A 23,341-nucleotide genomic window follows, 5' to 3' on the forward strand; every position below is an offset into this window, starting at 1 on the left:
CCCCCTCCTTATGTGGACCAAATGATAAGTATTACGTAAATCCAATTTTGTGAAAATAGACGCTCCCTGCAACCTCTCGAAAGCTGAAGACATCAACGGCAAAGGATAAGTATTCTTAACCGTGATGTTGTTCAACCCCCGGTAATCAATGCAAGGACGCAGAGACCCGTCCGTCTTCCCCATGAAAAAGAACCCCGCCCCAGCAGGAGAAGAGGAAGGGCGGATGAACTTAGATGCTAGAGAATCAGAAATATATTTCTCCATAGCCCCCACTCTCCTGACTGCCGTGAGGATCGACTCGATCCGAGCAGGGGACATACATGCCTGCATTGTGGTCGAATCCCACACCACACCAAGATAAGTGGTTCTCTTTAATGGAGAAAGCACACTCTTCTTGGCGTTCAGTCTTAACCCCAACACTTTCATGTGAGCGAGAACCACATCTCGATGTTGAGCGCCATCTGCTCTGGTTGAGCGAGGAGAGTGCTAGGCCGTAGGGAAGAACCCGATACTGGTAAGCTTCGCCCCCTAAAGCAAACCTCAGAAACTCCCTGTGAGTGGGAATGATGGAGATATGGAAGTATGCGTCTTTTAGATCGATCGTGACAAACCAGTCCTCGGACCTGATCTGAGACACGACCTATTTGAGCATCTTGAACTTCAGTCTGTTGACTGAGCGGTTCAACTAATGCAGATCTAAAATGGTGACGCAACTCTCCATCCTTCCTGGGAACTATGAAGTACCGGCTCTAGAACCTGGACTCCCTTTCGTGAGGAGGGACCACCTCAATGACCTCCTTCCTCAAGAGAGTACGCTACTTCTCGTTCCATTACCAGAGCCTGCTCGGGGCCCACCAGAGTGGGATTCACCCCGTTGAATCAAGGCGGAGGAGAAACAAACTGGATTCTGTAGCCTCTCTCTACAGTATGCAGGACCCATGGAGACACATTTGGCAGTAATTTCCACGCTGCTAAATAGTCTACTAAGGGAACCAGTCTCTGGAGACTGGCCTCAGGTGGAACGGCACACCGGCAGGAGACGGTCGAACTAGCTGCTCTAGATACCCCCAAAGGGGTGGCGAGCACCTCAGCTCCACTACATTTCCAGGCGGAAGAAACTGAGATGTGTGCTTGCTGGAGATCGCTGCGCCCTGGAACACCGTACATGGCAGGGTTGGCAGGCCGATCTCCTGAGGGCACTGAGGAGAGACGGGCACCGTGTACCGCGGTGTACCCTGCTCTTTCCCAGAGGGCCGGAACCTCAGAAGTCCTGGGCCATGGGCAGCAGGATATTATAGCCGAAGACTATCCAGCGAGAATGACGGTCCTCAGATCCACCTTCTGCTAGAAGCCTTCTGCCCGGGAGCGCCACTCTGACTCCAATATTATGGGGAGTATGAGAAGTTAGGCCCCTGCTGACCGCCTCAACCTCCTCAGAGGAAGAGAGGTAAAGCATCGTGCTCTCACTCGAGAATGTCCCAAGAGGCTCCTATACACACATATATGTATGTATATACATACATACATATATATATATATATATATATATATATATATATATATATATTGTAGCGGGCTGAAGAATCACACGAGGGGTTGAGGGTTAACAGAAACCCCGGAGGGTGTATTTTATTAACAGTCGAGCGTGTGGGGAAGTGCCAACGTGTCTTTGATGCTGCAGTCGGTGCTCTGTGATCGTTCCTCTCCCCGGTGTGGGTGCGCCGTGCGTGGTGCTCGTGCTCCAATCCCGGGGCTGGTCGGTCATGCACTGGTGTCTGCTTGACACAGGAAAAAAAGACAAAGGTTAGCTGGCTTCGCTCAGGAGTCATGGCTCACCCTGTCCTTCGGCGAGCTGGCTTTTGTATCCCTCGCCGAAGTGGGGTCAGCTGTGCCTGACCAGCCCGCGGTGATTGGGAACAGGTGTTTCTCCTCTGTTTCCAGGGCGACACTGATAGGTGCTCGGGACACATGTCACACTATATACACATCTAACTTCTCCTAGTTAGATGAAATACATAATTTAATTCCTCAAAATTAAATGCAGAAAAACAACCAGACGAGTAAACAAGGTCTGATATGAAAAGGATTCATAATATGAACGGGAATGACATAATGCACGCGTCGCCTCAGCAACGCGCACTGCAACAGCGAGCTCTCAATCAAATGGGGAAGAACCGCATCGCGGGCTTTCAGCCCCGAGCGAGAGCGCTAGATCTAGGGAATGCAGGTGGAGATAGGGCGAACACGTATCCAACCCGTCCGCCAGATCTATGCACGATCCCCGCGATCTCACTCGCCACCGTGCCTCAGCAGCGGCGGAACCGGAGCCGCGAGATCATACGGCGGGGAGAAGCACTATCAGCCCCTTTTTTTTTTGAGCTGACAGCGCAAACTTCGTTTCTATGCAGGAACGCTGCTATAATGACATTGTCATTCATAATAAGCTTGTGCAAACAATGCTTGTGCAAACACTGTTCAGTTTTACAAAGCTCATAGACGCCCTTCACGTCCACCTCAGACAGGCAGAGCTTCGAGCCCTCTCTCTCTGGGGGAAGAACCCGCAGAGCTTCCGAACCCAGAGAGCAGGCGCTGGATCTGATGGGAAGGAAGAAGATAGGGGCTTGCCCGTCTTCATTCCCTCCACCTGATCCATCTGCAATTCCCACGAGCGCAGCCGGCGCTCGCCTCTGCGACCGGCACTGCAAGGAACGCAGGTGAAAGCTCCCTCCTCAAAGAGAGCCCTCTTAGAGCAAGCATATGCAGTTGGCTCCCTCGAGAGCTGACTCTGCGTGCTCTGCTCTCAAGCAGACCACACACGGACTGTGTGTATCCCCAGCAGTGAAGAACACACAGCCTGTCATGCGATCTGCTCTCGCCCTTCAAATGCTATTTTCTCTGCACTTTAGACATAGCGGAGCTTATTTCAAGTGACAAACAACACTAAATAAGACTCACAACACAAATCGACAGACACACACAGAGTAGCGGTTGTTGAATGACAAAAGCTGATGCCGGTTCCACCGCACGTGCTTTTATGCTTCCTGGCCATTACGTCACCACCCGTGACGTCTCGCCCATTCATTGGACAGTTTACACTTGTATCAGAGCGCGGTCACGCTGAAGGCGTTCCTCTAGCGTTCTCGGACGCAGCTCGAGTTCCTGATGGGAACTATTTATGATATTATTTTGACAGCATCCTCATTTTACAGCATTTTTACACAAGTGCCTAAAACTTTAAACAGTGTTGCAGCTTTGCAGGTAGGTTTCTTGAAGCATCTTGGAGACGTTGCCACAGTTCTTCTGGATTTAGTCTGTCTCAGTTTGTTCTGTTTCTTCATGTCATTCCAGACAGACTGGATGATGGACAGATCAGATCTCTTTGTGGAGCACTGGCTGTTGTCAGACTTGTGCAAACAAAAATCTCACTGGATTTTCTCAATTAATGGCAAAACTGGTGAAAATACTAGTGTTCTAATAATTTTGGCCACCACTGTATGTACTAAAATATACTGAAATGATGGAGTTGGCCTGTCAAACGTCCTGTCCCTATAACAAGTATACATCAGGAGTGGAAACACCGAAAACTTGGATTTCTCTTGGCTTGGTAGAAATACTCCACACTGACCCTCTCAACTTGAAGCACAGCCACAACGCAGGTCTTGGTGTTGGTGAACAAACTCACACGTTCAATAAAACTTTGCCAACAGCTCTAATGATAAAAGCAAACAGGTACGCAAGGGCCTTAAAGGCATGTGAAGAGCACTCTTCTGTTCAGGACTCTTCATCTTAGGCAGCTAAGAGCCATTAGGTCTCTTATCTCGGCTCCTCGCCTCTCAAAACACTTGTCCGTCTTTCTCGCTGTCTCTTTCAGTCCGTCTCCAGACATCTTTCCATCCTCTCCCCCTCTCCAAACGCTCCTTCAGGCTTTTAAGATGAGTCTTCATCCTTTTCCAAGGCCTCAGATTCAATGTAGCAGAAACACAGCGGTACAAAAAAGAAGAAAACCGAAGACAGCATTCATCCGCCCCTTTCTCCACGTCCTTCAGAAGAGCCCTTCAGCTCACGACACAGACATAATGTGAGACTAGAGCATTAAGAAACTCTCTTTCATTAAAGGAAGAAGATTTGGATGGAGGAATCGTAGGGAAATGGCCTTTTATGTTTCCGAATGTCTCTGTTCTTCCTGATGAAAAAGTTTCTGTTCAAAGAACAGGAAGACTCTGTATATATTCTTTGAAAGGATGGTTGCTCAGGTCATTTCTGTGTAAGATCTCTGAACTCTTGAATATCGGGAACGGGCAACAACAACAGTAACAATACAGAACTGTGAGATAATGTGGATAAAAAACATTACAACTCTGACAAATATTTGGAAATATTTTCTCACGGTAACCTCTTTTTTAACTTTCTCCACAAAAAATGATTTTAGCTGAGTTCATGAACAGGAATCTCTGCTCTCGCTAAGACTCATGGGAAGTGAGGGTGAGGAATTCATACAGAAAGAGAGTCAGCATGTTCTACATTCAATATCAAAGCTTCTGACTCCAGACACAAAGTACATGTTCAGAATGAGATTTCAGGATTATAAATATTTATATACATTTTAATGTTTACCTAAAAGATTTTACAACAGTCAGCAGGATTGGTGAGATGGATGAGTATTGCATTGAATTATTTTGAATAATACATGCAAAAAAAAAAAATAATTTTTTATTTATTTATTTTGTGCATATTTCATTAAACATTTTTTATTTATTGTTGTAATTCTGCTTGTAAATTTGGTCTTTAACAACATTTTTAAAATGAAACATTGAAACATTTTAGACTTTATTCAAAAAGCCATAATTTATGGTATTGGAAAATGTCATGAAAATTCAATATTAGATTTTGAGGAAATTTTAAAAACCATCTATTTTAAAACATAGAAAATTCATTTATTTTATAGCTAAAAGCAAAACTTACATTTTTCTTGGTATCAAATGCTGCAATCTCTTTCTCTGCCCCCCCCCCCCCCCCCCCCCCCCCCCCCGATCTCTCTGTGTCTCTCTCTCTCTCCATCTCTTTCGATCATAGCGGTTGGCTCTTATTGCATCAGTGTTATAAATTCGGGTTTTGCTCATTGATCAGAAATGGCCCCTGCAAATAAAATTTCAAACATGAAAGCTAATGCACAAAAAGCTTAAAAATCAATTTTTATCCCACTAAAGCATCCCATATTGCAAGAAAACAGACAGAATCAAAGGTAATATATACATTTTCCTGTGGAATCATTACTTTTTCCTTTCCTGTAACTGAGTTCAAAAGAACATGAAACACATACTTTTTGGTAAGATTGCGATTAGACTTTGTTTGAAGTTGGTGTTGTGGAGAGAATATTAGATTTGCGATGCTGGAACCATTAAGGTAAAAGTCTACAGGGAGCAAGAGATATCACATTAAAAAGCAATTATAGTTGAACGAACACATTACAGCATGATGTCATCTCAAAAACTCTGGAAATGCTGGACTTTTTTGGAGAATAAATTGTGGGGTCTGAGCTTTCGCCTCACACCTCACACCTCTGAACGCCGCTTGGTCTCTGTAGACAGGGTTGGGCTTCCTGTCTGCATACATGCATTACTGTGAGAAAGCTGCGAATCTGAAGGGAACTGGAGCAAAGCTGCGCCACCCCATGCTTGAGTGAGCCATACAAACCTCCGTGTACTTGAGAGAAAGGTGTGCTCTCCCTCTGGACCGCAGCACCTTAACCAAGCCACCACAGTGCTGCGACTGCAGGCTTTTCTAAAACTCACATTAACACATTAACTCACATTTTGCTGGTGTTTCATTTTAGTCACGATTCACATGTTCCACCTCGAACAAAAGATAATGTGATACTTTATAAACTTTATCATTCGGTTTCAAATTTCAGGTCAAAATAAAACAGCATTTGCCACACATTTGATACAGTTGACACATTTGTGAGTGAAACAATATTGAGTGTGATATAAGGGATGTTATCCATAGGGATTTAACTGTAAAAGGTGTTAATTTTAGGTAATGCTGCTGGAAAGAAAAAAACAATCACAAATGAGATCTCTTTAGGGACATGGTGACTAAAAAATAAGATGGGAGGAAAACCTTTTTTTTTAAATAAACACTTTTGAGTTTGCTCACAAAACTTGCGTTCCCTCGAGAAACTTTGTGTTTGTTCGCAAAACTTCTATGTATCTCCGCTAGAGTTTCAGAAGAGATCCCAACAATGTCTCAAACTCCACTCAGATTGGCCATCCTCCCAAAGTCTTCAATCAAAGTAGATTTCAATGTGACCTCTGTATTTCTTGCTAAAGTCCTCCAAGACCAAATGATCTGAGCTGTGATATCCACATTCATTTTATGGTTGTTGAGTTACTCATGCTGCGTATCTCACTGAGACCTCCATCTACTGAGCAATACAACATTATTTTTCCACAGTCTGCATGGCTTTGGTTTAACATGAAGCTGTACATTGATGGAAGATCTTGAAATAACACCCACTGATGAATTGTGCACAAAAAGAGCAGGAACATTTGTAAAGAAAGTAAAGTGAATTTTGATTTCACGGTGACTTTCAGAAGTCCTTAGTCTTTGTCTGGCCGGCTCCTCTGATAGGACTGTCAGTCAGATGGTCTGGTCAGTGGAGACGAGGCAGTGGTAAATTACATATAGCTCTCTCTGGGTGAATTTGAGGAGTGGAGTAAAGTTCTTCAGTAAAAGACAGTGTATGAGGGAGTTTGGAGGCGTCACTGTGAGAGAATCATTTCGCTGGAACCCTGTGTGTGTTGTGTTTTTTATTGATCCATCACTCTTGCCGTCAGCATGACCAGAGGTGGCCAAAGATCCATCCTCCTGATCCAATTTTCTGGACCTGCAGATGCCTTCTTTGAGATGTGAGTGTGTGAATATATCAACAACCATCAGCGTAACAGTGTTCAAAACCAGAATTTCAACATGGAAGAGAAACTTTACTATGGACATGAAACTTAGAAGCTCAGCAGAGTTCTCGCTTATGTTTTATTTAAACTTTCTCAGATGTTTCTCCTATAAAATCCTTGGAGAAATTAAAATAGACAGAGTAAATTAATCAGTGGCATAAAGTAAGAGCACAGCGCTACAAAATAATGTGATAGAATAATTCAAATGAATTGATTTGGAAAGAAATTGATGAGAAATGTTGATGAGAGTTCAGCATGAAGATCAGTGTGCAAATATTACAATTACATTAGCACTGTCAGGATGATTTTATATGGTGGAAATTCAGTGTAAGGACATTTTAATACTTTAATCTTAAATGTCTCAAAATGTATAACATTGTTAAAACATAAAAACAGATACAGACCCTGAAATTATGAAACTATGATTTGACATTAAGCAGATGAATTAATTAAATTAAGGCATCTAAATATGTGAATAATAGTAATATTATTTCAAATTAATTAATTATTGACAATTCGTAAGTTGAACTGTTAATAAAATGTTCTGAAAATTCTTCAGTAATTAAATAAAATTACATTTGTGTGCAAGCAAAAGACGAAAACAAATAATAAAAGGAACATCAAGAGAGCAATGCTATTTTAGTATCAGTAATAATTTGTACTATAGCTTGAACCAGTTTTTATTTTTTACATGCACTGCTATTTCAATTTTTTATAAGTTTAAGTTTTTTATGTATGTATTTTTGAAATTTTAAAATGTTTTATTTTAAATGTGTATTATTATTATTATTATTGACTAAATGATAATAAATGAAAATGAGAAACGTTTCCTTGAGAGATTGTAAAAAATAAAATAAAATTAATGTATGTATGTATGTATGTTTTATATAACTATACTAACCCTGCAACAGAGCTGTCTCATAATGCCTGGGAACTTGAATACATCAGGACTATACAGACCAGAGAACTCTGTTGAAGGAATTAGACATGAGTTAAAACGAGTTTAAGCCCATATTTAAACACTTTATCATAATAAATTCAACATTTAAACTCAGTGAAGGAAAACAGAAAGAAATGGGGACAGAGAGTGAACAACAAACAGAGAGAGGCAGAGATAAGGAGGGAGGAGTGGCGCGAGAGGTGGTGATCTTTCCTGGCAAATTGGGCTCTCGCTTGGTCTAATTCCAGTCCAGGCCTGTTCTGCTCCCTCAGCTTGAGATTAGAGGAGAAAAAAATCTATGCAGCCGAGCAGCCGGAGCACATCGAGTCTGCGCTGGTTGGCTTCCATGGGCCGACAGCAATCAATAAATCAATAGGAAATGTTGGTTGGTTGCAGAGAGAACAGGGAGGCGGGCTGCAGATGTACGGATGGAGGGATGGCAGTCAGACGAGAGGTCAGAGGTGAGCCTCACCTTCAGTACACAGTGAGAGTACACTTTATGATGAAGTGAGCATAGACCAAGTGATTCCGCTTTGAAGCCTGCCTTGATTTCTCTCCATTCTCTGTCTGTTCATCTTTTCTCTGGAAGAGAGAATATCTCATTCCCAAACTTCTACCTATCATAGACTCACATTTCGGACAGGAATAAATTGTCCCCTACAGTCATTTGTATGTTATTTTAAATCAATGTAGAAAAGAACGGAATATGAGATAACAGCAAATACTGACTGTTACATGGTTCCTTCTAGAGGACCTTTTAAAGTAATGCAGGCACATCAAGGGGTTGATATTGTACAGGTGTTGAGTTTATGACATTAATAGACATAAATTAAGTCAGTAACACAAAAATCTATAGCACGTCAATACACATTGCACTGAATATTTTGAAATTGTCATATGACGAAAACTTGCATGTTTTATTCAGCTAACAACCTGCAATCCAGTTTTCTGTGCATTATAGTTATTATATATTGTACAATTATACATTGTAATTCACAAAAGTTGGCAACCCTATAAAGCCTGCTTTTTATTCACACTTTCTCTAAATAATCAACAAAAACTTTGCTGAAAAACTGTTGATTTACATATCAAGCTATTCCATCTTACTTTCTGGCCATATCATTATCAGCAACTGCGCTGATTACCTTTTTCTCTCTCTCTCTCTCTCTCTCTCTCTCTCTCTCTCTCTCTTTCTCTCTCTCTCTCTCTCTCTCTCTCTCTCAGTTTGGGCCTCTGAATAAAATAGAGTAATTTTTTTTTCTCCTTTGATTATGAGCTCCAGATCATACTATAAGAGTCATAAAAGCCTGATATGATACTTTGCAAATGCACATATGCAAACTTTTCTTTTCTTTTCTTTTCTTTTCTTTTCTTTTCTTTTCTTTTCTTTTCTTTTCTTTTCTTTTTCATTGAAAATGAGTGCTGTCAAATGATTAATCGCGATTAATCACATCCAAAGTAAGGTTTTTATTTACATAGTATATGTGTGTGTACTGTGTACATTTATTATGTATATATAAATACACACCTATGCATGTATATAATATGTTATGTTTATATATTAAATATATGAATATATTTCATATAATTAAATATATTTACATGAATATAAATATATACATGTAAATACATGTACATTTTTTCAAAATATGTACTGTATGTGTGTGTATTTATATATACATAATAAATATACACAGTACACACAGATATATTATGCAAATAAAAACTGGAATGCGATTAATCGTTTGACAGCACTATTAAAAATATATTATTTCATTTGTTAGGCTATACAGGGTTAAAGAAGCTGATTTAAGTTTCTAGACTGTAGACAGTTCCAGTACAGCATAACAGATTGGACACATTGTTTGAAAGATGAACCGAACGTTTGCTTTCACAGTTTCCATATGACATAAACAACCAGAGTTGTAAATGAAATTATATTTGATGTATGTTCCATTAACCCCATGTGCTGCTGCTCCATGGTTGCATTGTTCTTCAAGAATTTGGAAGAAATATTTTATTCAAATGAAACAGACGCCACTGCTCCTATCTGTACTTAATCTCTCCAAATCTCCCCCTCCATCTCTCTGGCTTTTCCCTCTGCCCCATCCGTTCCTAATTCCACAATTTCCTTTCATGCTGTTTTCACCCTCCCAGTCTCTTTTCCTCATTTCTATTCGTCTTTCTCAATAATTCCCTTACCTCATTGAAGTCTCTTTTTTCCAGATTTTACTGTCTGTCTGTCTCTCTCTGTGTGTCTGTCTTTCTCTCAGTGGCTGTAGGGCTGGTAGTGGTGTGTTCTACCCCTGCTGCGCTCTGCGGCTGACCCATTGAGGCAGGGGCTCGGTGGGGCAGCTCAGGCTGCATCCAGCCTTCTGAACGCCTCCCCCTGCGGCCGCATCGATTGTTTCGCTCTGGGCTCCTCAGCCTGCCGCTGGGCCCTCTGTCTCTGTCTCTCTCCTTCTGCTGAGGAGGCAGATAAATTAGCACAGGGGTCTGATGTTTCTCAAGGCCTTCCCTTTGTTACAGCACAGTCCTGCAGTGCAGATGGGGCTGGAATTTACTTGTACAATCTTATTATGTGTTACAATTGCTTTCTTTGCACATTGACATTCCACATTGTTACAAAGAAAACAAGAACATAAATATATTAACAAATAAATAAATACACAAACAAATAAATAAAGACCAATATTTGAAGCCTGTAAATGGTCATTTAAATATTACAATGCCCATTTAATTTTATATTTACATAATCCAGAATTTATAAATCATTTATTTAAATTTAATATTGAAATTAAAATGTAAAAATTGTGCTGTGAATATGTTTGTCATGAACTGTGAAATGCATAAAATGCTAAAATTTTTAAAATAAATAAATAAATAATAGTAATAATAATAAAATAAATAATTGACATTATGAATGTACATAAATCACTCAAATATATATTATTAATGCTATATGTTTCCTTAAAAATGTGAAATATGTGAAAACCAGATACTAGTCATAAGTATTATTACTATTTTTCAGAGGAGCATTTATTTATTTATTTGCAAGATTTTTAGTTAGAAAGAGGGAGAGCTTTACTTCTTACTTTTTGTCTGTTTGAAGCAACTTATACACATTTAAAAAAAATTAACAATATTGTAGAGTTTAATCCATAATACATTATGAAACTTGGTTTTGATCATACTTTTTTCACTAATTATACCATACAACTCATTTCAGTGTGGCAATACAGAGGGTTTACATCTCATGACAAAATACACATACAATTCACCTTAAAAAAGGAAATAAGAATAGGGAATAAAAAATATAATCATAATAATAAAAAAAGAAAAGATAATGTTTAATTTCCTTTCCTAATTTCACATTTAAACAAATAATGTTGTGCAATCAGTATCAGTATCAGTTCTCAGTAAAGTGCACCACAGTTTCACTACAGTAAAGGCACAGCTAAACAGATGTGTTTGAATTCATTATGGATTTTACATGAACTCCAGATATTTTTAACCGACACAATCCTAATGATTTGAGAGGTCTTTAAGGTTTACTTTCTACAAGCATATCTGCAATGTATGCAGTTAGAAATCTAGTATTAGTTTTTCATTTAATTCTAAATGTGACTGGTAGCCATTGCAAAGACCTGAACAAATATGCAAACAAATCGCTGATTACAAATATATTTTTAGATGATGTTAGTAGCATCTTTCTTTAAGTGGTACAGCATGTGAACATTTCTTACCTGTTGGTTTTTATAAACCATGCACAGACCTTTGATTAACGTAGAATACACTTGTGTTTTCAGACGTGATGGCTGCTTTGTCGATCTGTAGTTGTACAAAAGAGGGCATGAGAATGCTCACTGAGGATTTCATTTTCACCTAATTTATTTCAGTCCAAATTAATGCCGCTCTCAGAGTCAAATCTGCAGCAAGCGGAAACCCTATAGTTTGAGTAAAAACAGAGAGATGTCCGTGTGAATGTGCGGATGAGAGAAGGGCCCTGGAGTGTGTTCATTAGATCAGTGAGAGCGAGATAACAGGGCTGGCGGTCCACACGGGGCCGACCCCTGCATCCTCATAATTAAGATGCATGACATCAGAGCAGAGGAGAGAGCACTTTTCAATCGAATTTAAACACATTCGTTTCACTCTCCTCTGCACAGAGCAAATCGCTTTTAGCCTGTTTTAGCTTTTAGCCGAGGCTGTCTGCTCAGTTTGTAGAAACGACTGCACATCTGTAGTTTATTATAAATAAATGCATTCTTGAAATATTATAGCATCAATTAGGAGGAATTTAAAGGAACAGTTTCTCCTAAAATAAATATCATTTGCTCACCTTCATGTTGTTTCTAAACCCGTGTGATTTTCTTCCCGCTGTGGCAAACAAAATATTGTTAGAATTTTTTTTTTTAAATACCACAATTCTATTTATGTTATTTCATGCATTTTATGTAATAATAATAAATTGTAGAGTAATAATTTAATGTAGTAATAAAATAGTAATAAATTAGTAATACAGTAGTAATAACTGTAAATAATTGTTTGGTGAATCCTAATTTCTTTTGGATGGTGTATTAGAGTAAATATATGTCTAAAATGAAATATCAAATAACTGATAATCATCTGATAAAGTGACCAATAGAGTCACCTGAAAACATCATGTATTGTATACAGCAATAAAAACATCTTCTTTGACTACTCAAACCAGAATATTTTTCTTGAAATGTAGCAAATATTATAGCTTATGGGGCATTTAAAGGAACAGTTCCTGCAAAATTAAAGTCATTTACTCACCCTATTGTCAATTTAAACCGATGTGACTCCCCCCCGCCCTCTGCAACACACAAATAAAACATTTTAAATAAATAAGTAAATAAAATATAATGGGGTTCAATGTTGTTTTGAACCTCACTGACTTTCATAAAACAGACAAAAAGAGCTGAAACATTATTTTTTACTTCAAAATCTCTTCTTTTGTGCTTTTGTGTTTGTAACAACATGAAGGTAAGTGATGACATAATGTTAATATTTGGATGAACTATATCTTAATTAAGTAAATACCATAAAATATTACATATACTATGATTTTGACAATGTACATTATGAACATATTTTTTTTTTTTGTCAAATTATGAGCAGATCACAAATGCTTTTGACACATATGCATATGACATGCATGTAACTGCGATTTTACATTAAAATATCCATCCTCCCTGATTTAGTCCAAATGTGATAAAAACATTTGACGGTGTCTCGACTGTACTGTCTGAGACATTTTTCATCATCAGAAAACCTTTAGTCTGGGTCCAGTGTCTAGTACAATCATTAGTCTTGATTATCTTTAAGAACATGACTAACTACCCGAGACGGGCTAAAGAGAGGAGTGACCTTTACGCCCCTTACAGACCTTTCCTTACCTGCTTCCTTACTGTATTTCTGCTGGTAATTGAAAAATGATTTAATGTTTTTATCTGGGATATGAACACACTCTCTGTCAGAGGACTCGCCGAGTTCATGAATAATCTACATGCCAATGAACCAAGCAACACAACATTATGAACATATCGTCCATTCACCACTTGCCCTGTGTAGGGTCGCAAGATGAGTATATAATAAAAATAATTTAAAAATAAAAACCACAATAAAATTCTCCAACAAAATTAACAAAAATGTAAAATCAATATGTGTAAAAAAATATGAATAAAAATGGAATCCATTTCTGTAATGTTTATAAAAGGTTAAAAGGTCTTAATACTCAGACCTAAGAACAAACCTCTGCACTATGAAACAGACTCCATTTTGTATTGTATCTGAAATAGTACAGCAGAAACCTCCTCAAAATGGTTTCCTCACCCAAGCGTGATCTTTATGCTGAAGCTGGATGCAGTAAATGATGATTAACATTTACACAGAGGACCAATAAAGCAAATTTAATTTTCACTCTTTGCAATAAATATTTTCTTCAATTGCTCTTTTGTGCGGCCGGCGTTCAGGCCGTCTTACAGCAGATTACCCAGTTAGAGACTAAAAAAATTCTCCTATTGATTGGACACATTGATTTTTCACAATCTGTTCATTGGTTCAGCCAGCGGAGGGGTGAAAGGTGAAAGTTCATGAGTTTAGTCTGAGATTTTTTTCCCTCTCTCATGTGTGGAATTCTGGGAGAAGTGCTTTACGGCAAATCTCATTTACGGCCTGATTGGTCCCGTCATCTCAGAGCGGATTCCCTCAATTGCTCTCCTTTCTATCCCCTTCTTCTCCCTCAAGCAGTATCCTACATTCGGCTGTTTGCCATTTAGATTATGACATCCTTGTTTAATTTTACACTGTTAAAAGCTAATGGACACACTCTTCTCATGATCTTAAAAACCATTTAAGGTCTAAATCATTCTGCCTAAATGCTGGAAATTGGTTCTGTTGAGAAATATGAATCTGAAATTTTAATTTAAACAAACATAAGAAAAAAGACAATCAATCTAGCGTACGTCAATACTGTACTTCAAGACTATTACCTCAAGTTTGATGGTCACTCAACATTCCTACGTAAATTTCTTACAATTCCATTTGTGTTATTTCACATATTTTGTGATAATAACAATACAGTGTAATTAAGTAGTAATAAAGCAGTAATACTGTATTAATAACAAATAAAGAGTTGCGTTCTATGGGCTGGTACATTCTAATATTTCAAGTAACTAACATTACAACATAATCATCTGATAAAGGGATCAATAGAGTCACTTGTGTGCTTCGTGTAATGTATACAGCAATAAAAATAATTTTCATTGATCACTCAAATCAGAAGCAGCACCAGTTAGAGCGTTCTCTATTCCCTCTTAATAGGGCAAGCTGCGATATTGACATGACATCAATGTTATTGACACACCAGGGTAACATCATTCAGTATTTATGAAACACCAAAAGGGAAACGGAAATATTAATGTTACTTAATATTTACAACAAGTTTGCAATGATTGGCTATGGATGCCATGTGAGATAAAGAGAGCTGAACTGTCTGTCTGCTAGTGACTGTCTGCAAGCAGACAGTACAGAAGTGTTCTATCGACTCCATTCAAAGACCCCCAAGTGACAACATGAGGCCGACGGCCTCCTAGCCCCCCTGGCTCGGGCAGAAGAGGTAGTGGCGACACAAACAACCAGACAGGCCCTGGACACATTTACACAAATGCACACACACTAACACACAGGGTGTCACTCAGGCGGTGAAAATTGTGAAACTGTCCGGAGAGATGATCATTTAAGGCCTGTATGTTTGGGCAGGGGTTATTGACCAATGCTGGCAGCTGTCAGTCAAAACTCACCATCCAATGACAATCAAGGTCAAGAACAACTACTGGGATAGTGTGTGTGGAGCTAAGAGAAAAAAAGCCAAAAGTGCTTCAGGGAATTTTAGTTTTTCAGGAAATAAATGGTAAAGTGGGGGGAGGGTTGGCTTGAATGAAATAGAGTAGCGCAATGACATTCAAAAACACATACTTAAGTTACGACCCTTCTCTGATTTGTTGTTAAATTAAATAAAGAACTAAAGCATTTTGTTTGTTTGTATTAGTGCTGGCCTTGTGCCATGGAATTTTTTACATTGTGGACTTTTTACCTGGAAAGATAAAACACTTTTGAGGCCAGATTACTGCACAATTATCTTTCCTTTAAAGATCCTTAAATAATCACAACATCGTTGACAGATTCCCATGAGAACAACCAACATACCGTCATCAAGGAGATAAACAGGAAAAACAAACAAACTGGACAGGTGAGAAAATAAACACACAATTGCTTCACAGATAAGCAGCTTTCCTTGATTCACACATATGCTGACGATGATTCATATGGTAAATAATAATAATAACTAACAAAGTAATTATAAAAAAAAAAAAAAAATTCAGGAGTAGGGTTGAGAATAGTCATAACGTGTGTGTGTTTGTGTGTGAGTGCGTGTGTGTGTTTGAATGTGTGAGCCATGCAGTGGTAAGTGTGGTAGTTTTGAAGTCTTTTTTAAAATGATGAGATTCCACTCTGATCTGTGTTGTTAAGATGCTGGTATAGCACACACACACACACACATAAACACACATGCACGCACACACACATATTTTCAACCACATACTTCTTCACAACCATGACTAATGGTTCATCTCAATAGGCCGGTTGTTTTCCAGGAGGCAATCAATTAAACCTTTTATGTTTTTAACTGTTATTTTTATTTGTGTTTAATTCATTGTCCCTGTAGAGCATTAAACATTCACATAATTCAGGATTGAATAGCCCAAAGATAAAAAGCAAAACCAATGAAAATTACAACCACACATAGATGAAGAGTGCAGCTTTTATTAATGGCAGAAAAAAGTTGCTATTACCAATTTGACAACAAAAAAACAAAAACCTTGTACTCAACTTAAAAAGTAACTTGTTTCCACACAGTGTGCCACCTTTGTGAAATAGTACAATATAGCATACATTTCTAAAGAGCACTTATGGAAATAATCAAATTTAAAAGCATAAACCTTATAAGTGCAAACTGAATTCAATATTTTCAGACACTTAACTGAATGTTATTTGCAATTAAATAAGAACATGTTATAGTTTAAATGTACTGTATACCAAATGCAATTAGTTGAGCTATTGCATTTTTATGTACTTTTTTTATGTGCTTTTTATATATTTAATACACTTTTAAGATTCAAAGTCCACTACAAATGCACATTCAATACAATTATGCACACTTCTTTTTCACAAGGATATAAACAAAAATTATGCAGTACATTAGTACATTTTTATTGTATTTTCAGTTAACCTACAGTTAGTTACTTACAGTTTCAGTTTTCAGTTGTACTGTTACAAAGTAAAGTACACTGTAAAACTTTACTGTAAATTTACAGGCATTTTCTAACAGTATTATACTGTATTTTTATAAAACAGTAGCATTCTGTATATTTTACAGAATGTCTGTAAATATACAGAAATTTTCTGTTTTCAGCCCGCTAAATTTGTAATACAGTACCATACTGTAAACGCATTGCATTGTGGGATATATTTATTTCGCGCTCAATTCAAATGTGATGTGATCTCCAAAGAAGAAGAAATGTGAACAGTGTATTACAGGCAAACTAGATTCGTCAGCGGGAATTAATTGAACAAAATAATTATTCGCGTTATTAAGATAAGCCAGTGGTTTGTGAATGTGTGCGTAGATAAGCTTTGTGAGCTTCGTTTCGCGTTTCAAGCGTTAGTGCCTGTGACGCAGCAAACAATGGACGACGCTGCCTGAGCAGACGCAGAGATCATTTGTCATCTGAATCATCTAACCTGTGCCTGAGATGATGCTAATCGACTGGAGCATGAGAAGATGGATTAATGTTCGACTAAGTATCGATACGGTAAGCTTGTCTTTTTTTCATTCACATTTCTACATTGTTTCCACGCATGGTTTGATTTTGGGAACGTTAAACTTAACTTAAATCCCGAGTTAGCAATTCACTTGGGTAAAATTGGTTTTATATTCGCACATTCACAACATTCACATATTTCCGCGTTCAATAACTTTCTAATTATTTGTGCAATAAAGTTATTTTGGCGGACTAAGCCAGAGCGCGCACACACACGTCACACACCGGATGCGTGCGCGCACTCAGATCACTTGGACATGGTTGTGTACAAGAGGTAAAAAACTGTATAAATACTGTTCATTTTCTCACACAAACCGCTCGTTTCGTGTCTTAGGCCATCAATGTGTAGTTAGGATGGGGAATTGTTTAATTTGGATTTCTCTGTGCATGTTCTTTTTCCCTCTTATAGAGACAGTGACCTATACCTGCCATTATATGACTGACAAGCTAGAACGATTTGACCTAAACATATCAAAATTGGATCTACTAAAGAAAAAAAGACACCTACATCTTGGATGCCCTTGGGGTAAGCTGATAGATACCAAATTTTAATTTCAAAGTGAACTATCCCTTTTAAGATGTTTATGCACACCTTCCTTTAATCCAACAATCAAAAACAACTTAAATAGCAAATAAGACACACATTCACATGACCTGCTTCTGATTATTATTTTTTTATTATTATTATTTTTCAGGCTGAACAATCTGATGAAGATCCGGTGCTAATGTAAGTGCTTCCCATTTGTAGTCCATGTTAAAAAATGTCAGTTCTATGATCATGCTTTTTAATGTGTTATAATTTTGCCAGCACATGAAAATCCATAGTCATGTTCCTAATGCTTATTTCAAAAGTAGTATTCCTGATTGCTTCCATGTCTTCCATGGTCCTACAGCTGCTCCCACACTTGCAGAAATTAGATGGCCTTACCCTTCAAGCAGATGTAAGTAGAGATTACTTAAAGCATGTTGCAAATAAATGTGATTTGTTATGTCTTGGTTCTGTTAGTGATGGTTGTGCTGTCTTCTTAAAAATTGTTTCAGGTATTCACCACTCAATCTGATGTCCAGCAGTCTCTACATTTGCCAGAGAACACAACCTATAATTCTTGGTAAGTAAACAGTAAAGGTTTAGTACACCCTAAAATGAACATCAAGTCATCATTAACGCTATGGAAGCATATGGGTAGCAAAATTCAGTTTGAAATAATTTCAAATTCAGTTAGTAATATGCAAAATGGCAATGCATTTCTGTATTTTAATTGACATTTTACCCTAAATGTGCAAAGTTTAGTGCAAAATGAAAATGGAAATTCAGTTATATAATTTACATATGATATTTTCTACAATTGTGCATCCTGTTGCCAAGCCCTGCCTTGATGTAGCCTAAAGATTGACAGGTCGGGGGTGTGTTGCATTTTCAAATACATTTCGAATGCATTTTCAAATCCACATTGACTTTATATTCATCATGGGGTATTAAATGAAAATGCAATTGAAACGTCTTATATATGAGTGTCAATGCATTTAAGAAAAATAAAAGATATTTTAAATTACAATTTTTCTACCTTTTTACTGCACCTTTGGATCAGAATGCATTCTGAAATTACAATTATCATGTGGTATTATGATGTAAAAACAGTTTTTGCTTGGACATGTTAAACATCTAATCAATTTGGGTAATACATTTTAATTTCCATTTTGCAACTTATAAAGCATTAAAATATGTTTTTAATTTGTGTATTAAAACTAGTGTAGGAAATGGCAAATGTAAATTTTATAATTTAAATAAAATTTATGTGATATACAATAAAATACATATGTGCACTAAATATTGCACATGTATAAGAAAATGTAAATTGAAATATATCACCATTTTACGTATTGCATTTCAATTGAATTTTGCTACCCATATGCTTCCATGCACCCTGGTGTTGTTCTAATGCCCTATGACCTTCTTTGTTTTTTGGACCACTAAAGGAGAATAATACAAAATAAATAAAAAAAAGCCTGCTCACGCTTGTCCATATAATGGCAGTGATAGTGACCAGCATCAAGATACAATAGTATCACAGAATGTTCACATGCAACATGTCATGTATTCCAAGTGTTCTGAGGGAATGCAATATTGTTTAATGAAAATCCTGACACTGACATTGGTCTTTTGTGCTCGACTGTGCATTCATGAGATACTATTATTATGCAGTTCACAGCTATAGTTGTGAACCCTGTAAATGGGATTTCCCTGCACATATTTCAGATTTAGTTTAATAGTTATGTTGAGTTGAACTATGTATAGACAACTAAACAGAACTGCAATGGAACCCACAATAGTTTATTTGAAGTATTTTCTTTCTTTTTTTATTTTCAGGTCAATCTCTAAGCAACCAGCGGTAAATGTTGAGCAGCCCAACTTTGTCTCTGGCCTTGCAGTGCTGTTTGTATTATTGTATGATTTCAACCTCCAGTATCAGGAAGAGGTGGCATGCACCCTTGCGACTGAGGTTAGCATATTTGCCATTGATATATATATGATAGAGTGAATTGTCACTAACTTGTTTTGACAGTATTTGTAAAGTACTTAAGTATATTGTAACAAATATTTTATACAGTTGATTAAAGAGCTGAATGACATATTGCATATTTAACATTATCATGTAGTCATGTAATCACATCGTAAGTGTTGCAATTCTCTGTGCTGTCTCAAAGAACTCACTTCTGTGAGATGCTGTGTGTGTATGTGTGTATTAGATATATATATTAGACATATACATAATGTTCACTTTTTTTCTTTTCTGTCTTTTAGATGCTTTCTCGACATCAGCCCTGCATGTGCATCAAAAACCAAGAAAGGAAAAGTGACTTACAAGAAGACTGGACATGTTGTGTAAAAAAAGAACAGTACTGTAAACCCACAGGTTTCCTCTCTTCTGAAAGACTTATAAAAAATATATTTCTGAAAAACCTTTCCATTCTTTAAAAGTAAATAAGATTACTGTATTTTGAATTACTTGCTAATTGTTAATTGCATTTTACATGTTTTATATTTAAAAGAAAAAGGAAAAAAAAAACTACAGCTGGCATTTCAGCCAGTAAATTCATATAAGGCAATTGCCTGGTCTTTTCTTCAAAATAAATAAAATGTTTTAAAACTCTATTTTTTTGGGAATACTGTTATGAAAAAGTATATTTTTAATTTTGTAAATCCAAGAGTACTGAAATAAAAGCAGGATTTACAGTATTCCCTGTAAAGAGCACAGTGTAATACTGTAAAAAAAAGTTATATAACAGTATAATACTGTATTTCGTAAATACAGTACAGAACTGTAAATGTTGTGTACAGTAGTAGTACTGTAAAAATACAGTATGTGGCTGGCAACCCAGCTGCCAGTATTATACTGTAAATTTACAACGAAAAGTTTTACAGTGTAATACTGTAAAAAAAAGTTATATAACAGTATAATACTGCATTTCGTAAATACAGTACAGAACTGTAAATGTTGTGTACAGTAGTAGTACTGTAAAAATACAGTATGTGGCTGGCAACCCAGCTGCCAGTATTATACTGTAAATTTACAACGAAAAGTTTTACAGTGTACTTATATGTCATCACACACACACACACACACACACACTGGTTTCTCGTAGGAATATGCACGCTGTCATTCTATATTTAATCCTACAGTCTGGACGCCCTGTTGGATCAATGCATTATTGACTGTTTTAGAGGTATTCTGCTCTTTGTGGTTGTTTTGATGACACCTGGCCAGGAATGAGTCTTTAGGATTGTTCTGAGACGTACAGCAGCTCCTCAAAGGCTGGTATGGATTACCGTTTCCCTATAACTGACTATTGTGACTTGGTGCTTCATCTCCACTCACTGCGATTGGCTCAGCTGTGGTTGCTGTAGTTATCGGTATAATGGCCCTCTTTACCAGACCTGAGAGAAAGAATGGCACATTAACAAGCCTCCATTTAAGGACATTCAAAAGGCTTTATGTGCAGAAGTGCTGTTAGTTTTTCCAAAAAGGTTCTACAGTTTACATTAAATATTGGGAACAAGTTCAATATCACAATAAAAAAGACATCTTTTATTTAATTTTTTCTTCTTGTTTCACTGTCTTGAGTCTAAGATTATGTCTTTCCAAACTTTCTTAAACAAGGTTTCACTTTTCGCATTAAATGGAATAACTCAACCAAAATAATTTCAGTTGCATTTTATTTTACAGTATATTCACTTAAAATGTATTTACATAGTGTACTTGCGCAAGAAAGTACTGAGTAATATTAGGCAACTTAATATGGGTTAAGGTTGTTTAAATTTAGGTTCAGGGGTACGTTGTTACTGCATGTAAGTAGTACTTAAGTAATAATGAGTAAATAGTACCTACAAGTCGAAGAGGACTAAATTTAAAAGCTGTACCAAAAAGTCTGTTATCGATTAATCATTCTCATGTCTTTCCAAACCCGTATGCCTTACTGTTTTTTTGTTCCATGGAACAAAAAATAAGTTCTGAAGAATGTTCATAAAGTTCTTTTAGCAACAGCATACAGTGACCAAGGGCTGTCAAGCTTCAAAAACCTCTATAAAGGCATACAAGTAGTTCATATAAGTCTTTATAAATCTAAAAGATTTTTAAGGGCAGGTCTTATGTCTGACTGCTTTAGTGATCATTCTATTGTATTTTGTGTATGGAAAATTAAATGACCTAAATCCCCTTCTAAATTAATTAAGATCAGACAACATAAAAAACTTAATCTAAATTCCTTTATCAATCATTTGATTTCTATTAATTGGGATAAATTTAATTTAATTCCTAATGTACATGATGTTTGGGATTTTCTTAATAAAGATTTTATTAATGTTGAGGAAAAGCATGCTCCCTGGAAAACTATTAGGGTTAGGGGGGTAATCATCTCCCTTGAATTAATTCTGCATTTATTAGTCTTTTTAGGCTAAGGGATAAAGCATGATCAGTATTTTGTCAGACAAGAAGCAATGCTGGGAAGTATATAGGCACTTGAGAAATTTAAGCAAAACGAAAGTACGAAATGCGAAATCTACTTATTATAAAGAATGTTTTTTCCTGTATGGTAAGAACCCTAAGTATTTTTGGAATAAAATTAAAAACATATTCAGTACTTCAGATAAACATTCAATTAATCAAATTAGAGTTATCAACTCATCTCTCCTCACAGGCATCTTCCCCACAGAATTCAAGCAGGCTCGGGTAACCCCACTGATAAAAAAAAACCTATATTAAATGCTTCTCTTTTAGATAACTACAGACCTGTCTCTCTCCTTCCATTCATAGGGAAAACACTCGAACGAGTCGTCTTCAACCAGCTCTCGCGGTTTCTTTCACAGTACAACAAACTGGATGCTAAACAGTCAGGTTTCAGGAGTGGCCATTCAACAGAGACTGCGCTACTCTCAGTCACTGAAGCCCTGCGAACTGCAAAGGCTGATTCCAAATCAGTCCTCATTCTGCTGGATCTCTCTGCTGCTTTTGACACTGTCAATCATCAAATTCTCCTGTCTACACTCTCATCACTGGGCATCACTGGGATTCCACTTCGCTCGTTTGAATCCTATCTCACCGGTAGATCCTTCAGGGTGACCTGGGGAGGGGAGGTTTCCAAACCACATCAACTGGTCACTGGAGTTCCTCAGGGATCGGTTCTTGGACCCCTCCTCTTCTCCACATATACTACATCGCTGGGTCCCATCATACATGCACATGGCTTCTCCTATCACTGCTACGCTGATGACACGCAGCTCTATCTCTCTTTTCAACCAGATGACCCAACGGTAGCTGCACGGATCTCAGGCTGCCTGGCGGACATCTCGGCGTGGATGAAAGAACATCTCCTACAGCTCAACCTGGCAAAGACGGAACTTCTGGTCTTCCCTGCCACTCCGACTCTACGGCATGACTTCACGATTCAGCTCGGCTCATCAATGATTACCCCATCAACTTCGTTCAGAAATCTTGGTGTAATCTTTGATGACCAGCTGACCTTCAAAGAGCACATTGCAA

The 23,341-nt window shown here is 37.5% G+C and overlaps 1 protein-coding gene across 2 annotated transcripts; it reads left to right on the forward strand.

Moving 5' to 3' along the window:
• Window positions 1-16,940: 16,940 nt before the first annotated feature.
• LOC306888349 (uncharacterized protein) lies at window positions 16,941-20,455 on the forward strand. 2 transcript variants are annotated; one of them, XR_013785733.1, is made up of 7 exons: window positions 16,941-17,294; window positions 17,713-17,829; window positions 17,999-18,030; window positions 18,197-18,244; window positions 18,345-18,412; window positions 19,672-19,804; window positions 20,107-20,455. XR_013785733.1 is itself a non-coding variant. In XM_079446571.1 (6 exons), exons 3-6 carry the CDS (start codon window positions 18,176-18,178, stop codon window positions 20,278-20,280), a joined length of 444 nt encoding a protein of 147 aa, XP_079302697.1. In that variant the 5' UTR covers window positions 17,773-17,829; window positions 17,999-18,030; window positions 18,156-18,175; the 3' UTR covers window positions 20,281-20,455. The 2 variants fall into 2 exon arrangements, 1 of the variants encoding a protein (XP_079302697.1); XM_079446571.1 differs by lacking the exon at window positions 16,941-17,294 and having other exon boundaries at window positions 17,773-17,829; window positions 18,156-18,244.
• The last annotated feature ends 2,886 nt before the right edge of the window (window positions 20,456-23,341 follow it).

Source organism: Barbus barbus (genome assembly GCF_936440315.1).
Source record: "Barbus barbus genome assembly, chromosome: 22".
In the NCBI taxonomy this organism is placed as follows: Eukaryota; Metazoa; Chordata; class Actinopteri; order Cypriniformes; family Cyprinidae; genus Barbus; species Barbus barbus.

Coding starts and splice junctions, on each gene's coding strand:
- LOC306888349 (XM_079446571.1), top strand. CDS start 18,176: ATGTCTTCCATGGTCCTACAGCTGCTCCCACACTTGCAGAAATTAGAT. Junction 18,245..18,344: donor GCCTTACCCTTCAAGCAGAT/GTAAGTAGAGAT, acceptor AAATTGTTTCAG/GTATTCACCACTCAATCTGA. Junction 18,413..19,671: donor AACACAACCTATAATTCTTG/GTAAGTAAACAG, acceptor TTTTATTTTCAG/GTCAATCTCTAAGCAACCAG.